This window comes from Dama dama, chromosome 12 (genome assembly GCF_033118175.1).
Source record: "Dama dama isolate Ldn47 chromosome 12, ASM3311817v1, whole genome shotgun sequence".
Lineage (NCBI taxonomy): Eukaryota > Metazoa > Chordata > Mammalia > Artiodactyla > Cervidae > Dama > Dama dama.
In genome coordinates this window covers 94,168,297-94,180,831 of record NC_083692.1, presented here as the reverse complement: position 1 = coordinate 94,180,831, position 12,535 = coordinate 94,168,297, and the positions used below count along the sequence as shown (strand labels likewise).

The 12,535-nt window shown below is 35.9% G+C and overlaps 1 protein-coding gene across 3 annotated transcripts in view; it reads right to left on the bottom strand.

Annotated features, from left to right (window-relative positions):
- CERT1 (ceramide transporter 1) overlaps positions 1–12,535 on the bottom strand; it is a 122,203-nt gene that overhangs the window by 71,284 nt on the left and 38,384 nt on the right. For all 3 annotated transcript variants that reach the window (XM_061158153.1, XM_061158152.1, XM_061158150.1), the window contains one exon: positions 8,860–8,976. In XM_061158153.1, the coding sequence (XP_061014136.1) occupies positions 8,860–8,976 (117 nt within the window). The remainder of the gene's footprint in view (positions 1–8,859; positions 8,977–12,535) is intronic.

Genomic DNA, 12,535 nt, shown 5'->3' with positions numbered 1-12,535 from the left:
TTGACTACGCCAAAGCCTTCGACTGTGTGGATCATAATAAACTGTGGAAAATTCTTCAAGAGATGGGAATACCTGACCTCCTGACCTGCCTCCTGAGAAACCTTGTATGCAGGTCAAGCAGCAACAGAACCGGACATGGAACAACAGACTGGTTCCAAACGGGGAAAGGAGTACGTCAAGGCTGTATACTGTCATCTGGCTTATTTAACTTTCATGCAGGGTGCATCATGTGAAATGCCAGGCTGGATGAAGCACAAGCTGGAATCAAGATTGTTGGGAGAAATAGCACTAATCTCAGATATGCAGATGACACCACCCTTATGACAGAAAGTGAAGAAGAACTACAGAGCCTCTTGATGAAAGTGAGAGAGGACAACGAAAAGGCTGGCTTAAAACTCAATATTCAGAAAACTAAGATCATGGCATCCAATCCCATCACTTCATGGCAAATAGATGGGGAAACAATGGAAACAGTCACAGATTTTATTTTTGGGGGCTCCAAAATCACTGCAGATGGTGACTGCAGCCATGAAATTAAAAGACGATTTGTCCTTGGAAGAAAAGCTATGACCAACCTAGACAGCATGCTAAAAAGCAAAGACATTACTTTGCCAACAAAGGTCTATCTCGTCAAAGCTATGGTTTTTCCAGTAGCTATGTATGGAAGTGAGCTGGTCTATAAAGAAAGCTGAGAGCCGAAGAATTGATGCTTTTGAACTGTGGTGTTGGAGAAAACTCTTGAGCATCCCTCGGACTGCAAGGAGATCAAACCAGCCAATCCTAAAGGAAATCATCCTGAATGTTCATTGGAATGACCAATGCTAAAGTTGAAACTCCATTACTTTGGCCCCCGATGCAAAGAACCAACTCATTGGAGAAGACCCTGATGCTGGGAAAGATTGAAGGCGGGAGAAGGGGACGACAGAGGATGAGATGTTTGGATGGCATCACAGACATGATGGACATGAATTTGAGTCAGCTCCAGGAGTTGGTGATGGACAGGGAAACCTGGCTTGCTGCAGTCCATGGGGTCGCAAAGAGTCAGACACGACTGAACAACTGAACTGAACTGAACTGATGACATCAATACTTGTAAGACCTTTTCAAATTTTCAATATTCACCTGATCATGACAACCCACTCCAGTCTTCTTGCCTGGGAAATCCCATGGACAGAGGAGCCTGCCGAGCTATAACAGTTCATGGGGTCACAAAGAGTCAGACATGACTTAAGTGACTAAACCACCATGCTCAGTTTTAGAAGATAGTACAAAATTGTTTTACCAGTTTATACCTGTTGCACGCCATCCTCATAACATTTTGTAATAAATCTTTTATTTTTTAAGTTACTCAGGCATATGGTAGTATCACTGTGCTCCCTGACATCTACTGGCATTGACTATTGACTACCTTTTCATATGCTCATTACCCATTTGGATATGCTCTTTATGAAGTACCAGATCAAGTCTCTTGGCCTTTTTTTTTAAAATTGCACTGTGTCAACTTTTCTCATTAATTTGTAAGACCCTTCCTGGCTTTCTGACATTAAATGTTGTCAAGTTATTTCTCTTCAACTGGCTACATGGTTAATAAGATTAGCTACCTAAATATCCTCTTGGTTCACTGTTCTTGTAAAATCCTGATTCCTCCTTTAATAACTGGTAAAAGATAACACCTTCCTAGATAGAAGAACCTGGCTGAAAACTACAAATTAATGGCATTTATTCCCTCTTTTTAAGATTATAAACTTCATTAAGTATTCAGGCAACATATGGAAGCACAAAGTGCAGAGGTATTCAGGTGAATTCAGCTTTTGACTGCAACAAAGTCGCAGGCAACAGAAACTAAAAAAGTTACTTTAAAAGCCTTTGATTAAAAAAAAAAAAAGCCTTTGATACAAGTATATTTATTCTAAAACACTAAGAATATTAAAGAGAGTTTGTATCTTGCTTTCTTCCTTGATTTCACTAACCTTAAAAATCATGGTAATTAGACATTATCTATATTTAAGTATTAAAACATTCTACTAACCATTATGCATTATTGCCTTTTCATACTGTCCAGGGTAAAAGGCAATACTCCATAACAGGAGGAGGAGATGACAGAGGATGAGATGGTTGGATGGCATCACCGACTCAAGAGACATGAGTGTGAGCAAGCTTTGGGAATTGGTGATGGACAGAGAGGCCTGGCATGCTGCAGTCCATGGGGTTGCGATGAGTCGGACATGACTGAGTGACGGAACTGAACTACGGGTTATTGCAAGAAATCTAGCAAGTAACTCCCACTGTTAGAATCAACCAAATTCCTCATTTTAAGGAGAGAAACATCCAGAGACTTAATAAATGCTGGTTAATAAAGTTCAGTTGTTTTACCACCTACTTGGGTTTTTCTACAATTTATCTGAGAAAATGGCAAAGCCCTGACTATTCCAGCAGCTGGCACTAGGTCTGTACGTCCCTCAGCCATTAAAGGGCTTCCCAGATTGTGCTAGTGGTAAAGAACCTGCCTGCCAATGCAGAAGACAAAAGAGATGCAGGTTCAATCCCTGGCTCGGGACGATCTCCTGGAGAAGGAAATGGCATCCCACTCCTGTATCTTTGCTTGGAAAATCCCAAGGACAGAGGAACCTGGTGGGCTGTAGTCCATGTGATTGCAGAGTTGGACATGACTGAAGCAACTGAGCACAATTAGAACTCTTGAATATAAAGGAAAAGTAAAATTTGATTCCATCCTCTTCCTTTCATTACTGTGGTATGATGCAAATAAGGTAAAAGAAAAACTGGTTCTAACCCACTGAGCCCATAAATTACTTATATAAAGTACACACTAAGAAACAGTTGTAAAAGTTTTATTTGCATTTTTAAACCTTCATCAATTTAATCAGATTCAAAATGCATACCTAAGTTTACATGATAATCATTTATAAAGCAGATAAGTATAGAATGAACTTCTAGTATTTGTTAAGAAATTTTTCCAATATTATAGTTGGTTAAGAAAGGCAGAGTACTTCCCTGGCAGTCCAGTGGTAAAGACTCCGAGCTTCCATTGCCACGGGCATAGGTTCGATTCCTGGTTGGGGAACTAAGATCCCGCAGCAAACAGAAATGGGATGACTTTATATGACTTTGATGTTTAAAATTTGGTAAAAAGAAAACAGGTATATTCTGCCACCTAGTTAGAAATAGTTTTCTAATAAATTTATGTCAAATTTAAGATAAAAGCAATTAAGATGTCAAGTAAGCAGAAACTGCTTCTTTTAGAAGTAGAGAAAAAGCACTAAGATCAAACTGACCCTGACATACCACAGGAAAAAGAAAACTCATTACGGCAAAGAGCAACAGCATTTTTAAAAGATCTTTAAAGTGAGTCTTGGGCATCATTTAGGTTTGCTCAACCATGAGAATCTTCTGGTGGGAAACTTTTTTCATTACCCATTTCAAGTAAAAAAAACAATTGCACTTAATTTCCTCAGACAGAAATCCTTTAACTTCTCAGGCCAAGAATACACCTTTCTTCTGAAAGCAATCAAACGGAGCTTCACATATAAATTAGTGAGCCTTCACAAAGAAACAAAGACACAGACATTAAACTGTAAAACAACTGCCTACAGATTCTCACCACAGAAAATCAACATCTGTAAAGATTATCTGGATTCTTCCTCCCTAAGTTGTATACTTTCCTATGACTCCTTAGGTCTTAGATAATTTACAAAATATAGGGAATACGGGTGGTCCATGACCACCAAAATTTCAGGGTCTACTAAGGTTGCTCCCTTATGGAAATAAAGCAATGTCATGATGACTAAAAACTCTTACCAGAGCCAAAAAACTTAACTTTATGAACGTGATTCTTATATCTGCTAGTGTAGGGAGAGCATTCCTGCTAGTTTTTTTGTTTTGATGGGGTGGTGATGCAGGGGAGTCTACTTCTTTCATGGTAAGAAACCTGGTTTACTCAAAATCACATGCACTGCAACTGCAGAAGATTCTAGGAGTAATACTATAATTCTTTTAAATCACAGAATCAACAGATGGCTTATCACAATTTCTTTATTAACTGATTACACAGAAAATGCTCACAGAAGCCTTTAGATAATACTAGACACATCTTTACTAAAAATAATATTAACTTACCCAAATAAAAAATAACCAACTTACCATCACATTTGTAGTTTTTAGTTTTAAAATAATTTTCACAAACAACTCATTAGACCTCAAAGACAGCATGGCAGATGGCTAAGAGATTAAAAAAACAAGCAAGCCCCGTCTTTAAAGATTTATTTAGTGTTGTTTCAATTCCTAAGGAGAAATGCAAAGTATGAATGGACTCTACATATATAAAGCCAGCACACTATTCTAAATAAAATTACTGGTTTGGTATACATATGCTCCATATGTATTTTATATTAAAGTAGAATCCCTGAATTTAAGAAAGACCTCAGAAATACCTTCTTTCCATAGGGACTATTTGTTTAATGTTACACTGAATTATGCAATTTCTAATGTATTGCAAAAACTTAAATCATGAAATCATATTAACTTTTCTTGTGCTGATTAAGTTATTATGGAATGAATACCAAGGAGGATAAAACAACAGAGCTAGACAAAGAACACAGAACCCTAGTGTATTTTTGTCAGTAATCATTCTAACACTAACTGTAAAGATTAAAGGGAAAAAACAACTCCTCAAATTACAAATTTCCCCCATATAATGTTTTACAATACTGTAAATTATTTCAACTGGAAAACATATGTGTCTAATGCTTTTCTGATTCCTACAAAAAAGTTGTATCCCTGAGCCTTTAAGAAGTTTATGGTTCAAAACAAACACTAGAGATATGAAGGACAAAAAAAATATGAGAACACTGTGATTCAAGAAACTCAAGATTTCAGTCAACAAAATACATCTGCCATGAATACTTAGAGGATGGCAGAAGTGTTTGCTGGACAGAAGTTCTGGTTCTCAGGTCATACAGACCTGGGTCTGAATGCTGGCCCCTTCACTAATTAGCAGTTTAACCTTGGACAAGTTACTTAACCTCTCTATGCCTCAGTTTCCTAATGTGTAAAAACAGGACAATAATGTTAATCTCACAAGGATGTGAGAGCAAAATGTGAAAAAGCATATGAAGTGTGCTCTCTCTGGCACACCGTAGTCCTCAGAAATGTTTGCTATCATCACCACTGCCTCTACCGTATTGTTCTTGGTGAAGGGGTTCTGTAAAATAGAACTCCTGATATGTATGTAAGGATTTATGTATGGATGTGTGTGTGAAATTGATTGATATATAAAGGTTATCATAATGAGCGTAATAGCTTTCTGGAAAGAAAAGAACAGAAACCTCCCATTTCCCTTGCCAAACCTATTGGGGGAAAGCTCTAAAAAAGGCCTCACAGCAAGAAAAGGCAGTGGGGCGGCAGGGCCATCTGACAACATCAGAAGAGAAAAGGACAGGGCCACTGTTCCAAGTATACTGTCCAGCCATCGTAAGGACAGCTGGTGCCATGGAAGGAACTCTGAATTGAACTGAGTGAACTGAAATGACAAGAACTCAGGTCATCTCTGAAGTACTTGGTTTTTCATGATTCGGTTATTTTGCTTGCTTGTCTTTTGTGGATTTTTTTTTTTGAAAGGAGTCGGGGTGGTAAACAATGTATTATGTCATCTTTCCTTCTTTAGGTGATTTACCAAGGTCACACAGTTGTTATATAATAGTGTTAGGATTTAATCCCATATATGTCAGACCCCAGTCTCCAGTGCTCAAACACTACAATATAACACTGTTATGGCAATCCACGGGCAGAAAGATGAGTTCACATTTATCCTGTATATATATGGTAGCAGAACTCAGACAACACATTCTCACCTGCAGGAAGTGACCCTGTAGGACTATTTTCAAACATTCCGCCAACGGTACCCGACAGAAAGCACAGTCAACATCAAACTGTATCCTGAGAGTCTGCTTACGAAAACGCAGTATAGTCTCTGGCAAATCACTCAAGTTTAACCTAAATCTCAGTTACCATGTCTGTGAAATAGTATTTCCCTCATCTCTCAGGGCAGCAGACAGAAAGTAAAGTGCATGAAGTATAATAATACAATGATTAGTACTTGGTGACCCTCAAAATAAACAATACCTCCTATCATCATCATCATACCTTAACAATCTGATTTGATTCTGAATATCAATCTAAGAATGCTTGCTCAAATAGTAAAATAACCAAATTTAGGTTCCACATTAATATTTTTTTAGTGATTCTAAAGAATGAAATTGAAAACATCTCACTACCTTCCTGCTCCTGGTCTATCAGAAGAAAAAAAGAGAGAGAGAGAGAAAACTTTTCTCATTATGTTTGATGATAGCATTTGAATTTTCTCCTTCCCATGTCAGTTTAATAACAATTTATTTTTAGAATTCAAATTCAGTTTAAATCTTCACCAATATGCTGTTTAATTGGTACATATCATATTTTACATTAAAATTTAACAAGTATTAATGAGAATAACAATTAATGATTTTTCCTTCCTTGTTTATGAATAAACTATATTTAGAAATAAGAAAGTAAAGTTTATACACTGTATCTAGAACCTTGCTGCTGAATCTATTTTTAAGAACTTAAATTTACCAAAACTGTGTTACCCAGTAAGTCACAATGCTCTGATGGAGACTCAAAGATCCTATCTATCCATTATTCAAAGGTGCAAAGAAATCAATGATACAGAAGAAATATATGCTTTATGCATCATTCCTCATACAAAGAGAAGAAACAAAATGAAAACCTGCAAAGATTCCTCAATCAACTTCACTATGAACAATGAACACAATCAAATATGCTTTTTAAAACAGAAAAAAACTAGTGCTGTGACCTAAATCAACTAATTAAGCCAACAAACGTCATCTCAGTTAAAAATACCAAAATTAGTTTTAATATTGCCTTTATACCAAAATTAGTTTTAATAATGCCTTTAACCATTATTAAGAGGGCTGGCCCTGATTAACTACACAAAACTGCCCATTCTCTTTAAATGCACATTTAGCAACTGTCATTGAATGTAGAACTCTTTATCCATAAAAAACATGGCATAATTTCAGTGAATTTGTGACTTCAAAACTCTTTCTTTATGTCATAAATGGGAAAAAACATCAGCCACTCTGGTAAGTAACCTTATATATTATTTCATGTGTCCCTTAAACACATTAAGAAGAGATGAAGGCAAGGTCACATACGTCATACACGGCAGTCTGCAGTGTCAGAATTCAGATTAGCCTAGCTCCAAAGCACTGAGATTTTAGAATTCTAGCTCATCTCACTGTTATTTATTTGCTCTAATTGTTACTTAACTACGGTTGGTTTATAATACTGTGTCAGTTCAGGCATACAGCTTCACATTCTTTTCCATTACAGGCTATTACAAATTACTGAATATAGCTCCCTGTACTATACAATAAATCCTTGTTGCTTATCATATATATATTGGTGTGTATCTGTTAATCCCATACTCTGATTTAACCTTCCCCCCTCCTGTTTCCCCTTTAGGAGCCACAAGTTGTTTCCTGCATCTGTGAATCTGAGTTTCTGTTCTTGTATTACTAATTAAGTTCATTTGTATCTTCTTTTTAGATTTCACATATAAGTGATATCACATAATACTTGTCTTCCTCTCTCTGATTTTCTTCACTTAGTGTGATAATCTCTAGGTCCATTCATGTTGCTGGAAATGGCAATATTTCATTCCTTTTTGGTTGTGTAACATTCCACTGTATATATGTACCACATCTTTATCCATTCATCTATTGATAGACATTTAGGTTGCTTCCATGTCTACTGGCTCATCTTTCCTTTAAATAATAGGAAACTGTTTACCATTTTTACACTGTTTCCTGAGGTAATAATATCAAGGAAACTAAGATTCACAAAATGCTTTAAACTAATATAATTCTAAAGTTAAAACAAGGACAAAAGGAAAGCATGAGAGCCAGATTTCCTTAGGCTGGGAAAATTTATAATTAAGAAATAAGCCTAATGCATGATCAATATCAAGAAGAAAGTGCCTGCAGTATCCCAGGCCTGACTAGTTTTTCTTGTTGTGTGTATGTGTGTACATGTTTTGTGTCTGTTAAATAACCAAAACAGGTGTTTCAACTACAACTCTGTGAAACCCAAATGAACAAGCACAGACAAGTATATGAACAAATTCAGTTTTCTTAAGACACAATCAGGAATGGCATGGTGAATATGTAACTTTCCCTATTCCTTGTTTTACCATGAAATACTGAATTAGCTAATAATAGAGATTTTTTCATTAATATATTTCTTTAGTCTATATACCAATTATTCATAGCATAAGTCAAAAACTAGCTTTAAATTTCAAGACTATGGCTTATACACTTATTTAAGAGAGACTTTCTCAAAGTTTATTAGAAAACTTTATATTTAAAAAATTTAACAATTTACAAATGTTTATACTAAGGATTTACCCAAATGGTTACAAATGACAACAAAAAATAACAGTGAAGCTTTCAAACATTAGGATTTTACAATCTGATGGTATTTCAAGAATCCTTTTACCCAGATCATATAAAAGGCATTCATTATGAAGCAAACCCTAAATAAAAACAAATTTATATAAAAGGGCATATTTTGCTTTAATCATCAATTAAAAATATTTATCATGTCAACCCCTTACTATAATTCAAATGTTAGAAACAAAATCATTTCAAAAATTCACACCCGTATTGCTTTGATTTTCACAACCCAAAAGGTTATGTTCGGCTATTCACTGCACACGCACAGATGACCATTCTTGTAAAGGTGTTACCACGAGTCTCTTCAGATAGACACACGCTCGAGACCCACCTTGTGCTGTTCAATGGCATCGACCCACTGCTGTCTGTGATCTGGGTCTTGAGCACGAAGATACCAAACGCTATCATTTACACTAATGTCAAATCGGCATTCATCAAAATCATGAGGCTGCGGGGGGAAAAAGGGAGAAAAGGAAAAGCAAAGCTAATTATATTCTTACAAGTGTTATACCCTACAGCAAAAACATGAACATACCCATTCTGGCCGGTGAGAGACTTGTTAATTCTTTCTGTACTCAAATAACCTTTTGAAGATATTTCAGATAAAGAGCACAACATGGGTATAATTACCAAAAACTATGCTCATTCACTATTCCTACAAATGAACTGACACAAGAACTACAGACATGTTTTTAAAAAAGAGATAAAATATTTTCCATCAAACGCTTTGAGTCAGTGTAAACTAGTGGGAATATCACTGAAAGCACAATTTTAATAAGGGCAAAAGTAAGTTTTACAAAAGACATTTACTGATATTTTTCTGCTTTCATTATTCAAAAGTAAATTCTCATCATCAATAGTATTATTAAATTTGATAAGCAAGATACTTTTATATTCTATAAAAAAATAATATTAACATCCTTCTAAATATCTCAAGTTAACGTCTAGGCTTTTTTACATCTTTTAATAGCCAGGAGAGTCTCTAATGAAAAGCAAAAGTAAAATGATTACATCAGACTTATGTTAGACAGAGGAAACCACCTTCACCAAAATGTAAGCAAGTAGTGCAAATGTAAAATATCTGGTTCAGTGTTTCACATTCTTCAAAACAATATATAAAATAAAAATTTTATTTACTTGGTTTTCTCTCAATGAATGAGTTCAAATATGACAGGATCACATCACAAATACAACCTCTTCTTCTACTGGATAAAGTACAATGTCCTCTTCTTTGAACTAGCTTAGCCTTAGAGGAAAGAGAATCCTCTCTGGTCTATATAGTAATAAACTTACTAGCTGAAAGTAATCTACATATTGTGTTTATTATCTCCCAGCTTTAATAGTATCAATATTTATCTCATCAGTTTATTCAACAAAAACAATATAAGCTAATTCCACAATGTTCTTTGGCCTATGAAACAATTTCTCTTTTAATATTAAGACAACTAATTCACGGTTCTGATTGGCTAAAAGATAAAAGTTAACACTCTGAATCACTATGTGCTGGGCATCATAGTGAGGACTACAGTGGGAGGCAGCACATGATGGAGAGAAGCAGCGGGAAGGAACAAGACAATGCATGCCTTGCTTCAGTGACTATGAATATAGAAATACACAGAAGACAACATTTAATACCCAAAAATATGACTATGAATTGAACTGAAAGCTAAGTACTCATAAATCTTAACAATGAAGTCCAGTCATTAAGAAAAACTTCTTGGAGGAAGGAAAACATATCTACTATCTGAAGAACTAAGTAAATAATTTATCAGGTCAGTCTACTGTTCTAAATGGCCCAGAGGTTTTTAAACTTTTACTTTGAGATATAATCATTATTATATTTCTAGTGACTATTCTTAAAAAGGACTTATATTTTATATTGTGTTCAATATTTTCATTAAAGCTTTAGAAAATAAAAAGGTAATATATATATACAGTCATTGCTTATTTTTTGCTGGGAATTGCTTCAAGGACTCCCTTTGGACACCAAAATTTCAGATGCCTAAGCCCCACACATAAAACAGCTCAGAACAACCAGATCTCCTTATCTGAAGACGCTGAGCTAGTGGATATGGAGGGTCACCTATTGTTCAAAATTTACTAGTTTCCCCAGCAAATTCTTTTTCCACTTTCATATCTTCAAAATTTCCTTATAATCTTCCTGAGTCCTATGCCACATTTTAAATATTCCTAGAAACAGAAACTTGCCATTAAGCTTTCTCTGGGTGTGAGTGACTAAAATCAACGTAAGTAAACTTTGCCAAATTACTAAATCTGTTAAATATATCAATTATGCTTTCTTCTCCCTATGTTTCAAAGTTTCAATATACGGAGAACTTTAAGCTTTTAATAGATAAAAATGTTATACACAGGAATGGAATAAAATGATAGTCTGCAAATCTAGAATTAAAGAATTTGAAAACTTCACTTGAATGTCACATTTACATGAGATGCAGTATCTCAGTATCTGTTCAAAGAGATGGAGCTGACAGAAAGTGTACACAGAGTAGCCGTTTCTACCATCAACAGTCTGAGGGACAGGTGGCACAGAATGGGGAGCTGCTGATTTCCAGGTGGTAGGATGTAAATGACACACAAGTTTTCAATCCCTAAAAAGTCAAGACGTGCGGAAAGCCAAATCTACAAGGCTAAAGAAACGACAGATTTGTTAAGAGGTGTGTTCAGGAGGGTAAATCAAAGTCTAGACAAAAAGTTCACACCATGTCTCAACACACACACACTCAAACACATAGCAACAACAGTCTCCCTTTATCTAAGAGAAATATATCCCAAGACCCCAGTGGATGCCTGCAACTGTAGACAGTACCAAATCCTACAGAGAGAACTGACCTGTGAACGACAACAGGATTAGGGGTCTAGGGATGTAGAAAGCCTGAGTGTCTCAGTCATTCCTCTGCAGCTGGGGCTCACCATCCTCGAACTCAATCACTCCTGGACTGGGTGGTACTGTAGGTATTATACACTACTGAAACATTCTGGGTATAAGTGGCCGTGTGGGGTCAAGCCTGTGTTGTTCAAGGGTCAACCGCCCTATGTTTTCTCCTATATAGGAATTAAGGAGCAGGTAGTATACACAGTGTGGATATGGACCAAGGAAGAAGCCGTGACCCACCAGGGACAGAGCAGCCTGCATGAGATCTCATTATGCTGCTCAAAACAATGTGCCATTTAAAATTTATCAACTGTTTATTTCTGGAACTTTCCATTTAATACTTTCAGATCTTAAAGGTAACTAAAATTGCAGAAATCAAAACTGCTGATGCAGTGGGGGGAACCACTGTAGATAGTTAGACTTTAATTCAAAGAGAACTAATCTTTACTTTGAATTTCACTGTGGATATTTTATTCATCATGGATTATTCTTAAAAAAAAAAAAAAAAAAAAAACCACATCAAAATACTATTTATCTCAATTACTGAGTTTTTCGATGCTATCTTAAATTTTATGACTGAAGTTAGTCCCTCGTTGGTCTTATCCTGGTCGTAGCCCTGACAGATGATTAGAAGAAAACCAATAAGGGATAAAGAACAAAATTACATGAAAAAATACAAGAGATGGTAGATGTAAGAGATGACATGAGCTATCCTCAGAGAAAAATGACTAAAAAATCTAAAGAAGAGATAAAGCAGCAAGCAATGAAAAGTAAGCTAACAGGGCTGAGAAAAAAAGAAATGAGTTGAAACCACATCAGAAGCAGCAATAAAAAGCCAATAAGTCTGTTTTCCCAAACAGACTTGAGAAAAATACAAAGTGAAAGAAATATAATGAGTGAACAAAGGAGGTCAAGCAAATGATTTAACTGGTGTTTTGAAAGAGGAAAATGCAACAAATGTAACAAAAAACTCAAAGATACTATCTTTTCCTTTTTTTAATCTTTTGGCCCCATAGCAGGCAGACATGCGGGATCTCTGGCCCTAGGGATCTTAGTTTTCTGACCAGGGACCAAACCTGCATCCCCTGCATTGGCAGCACAGTCTTAACTCCTG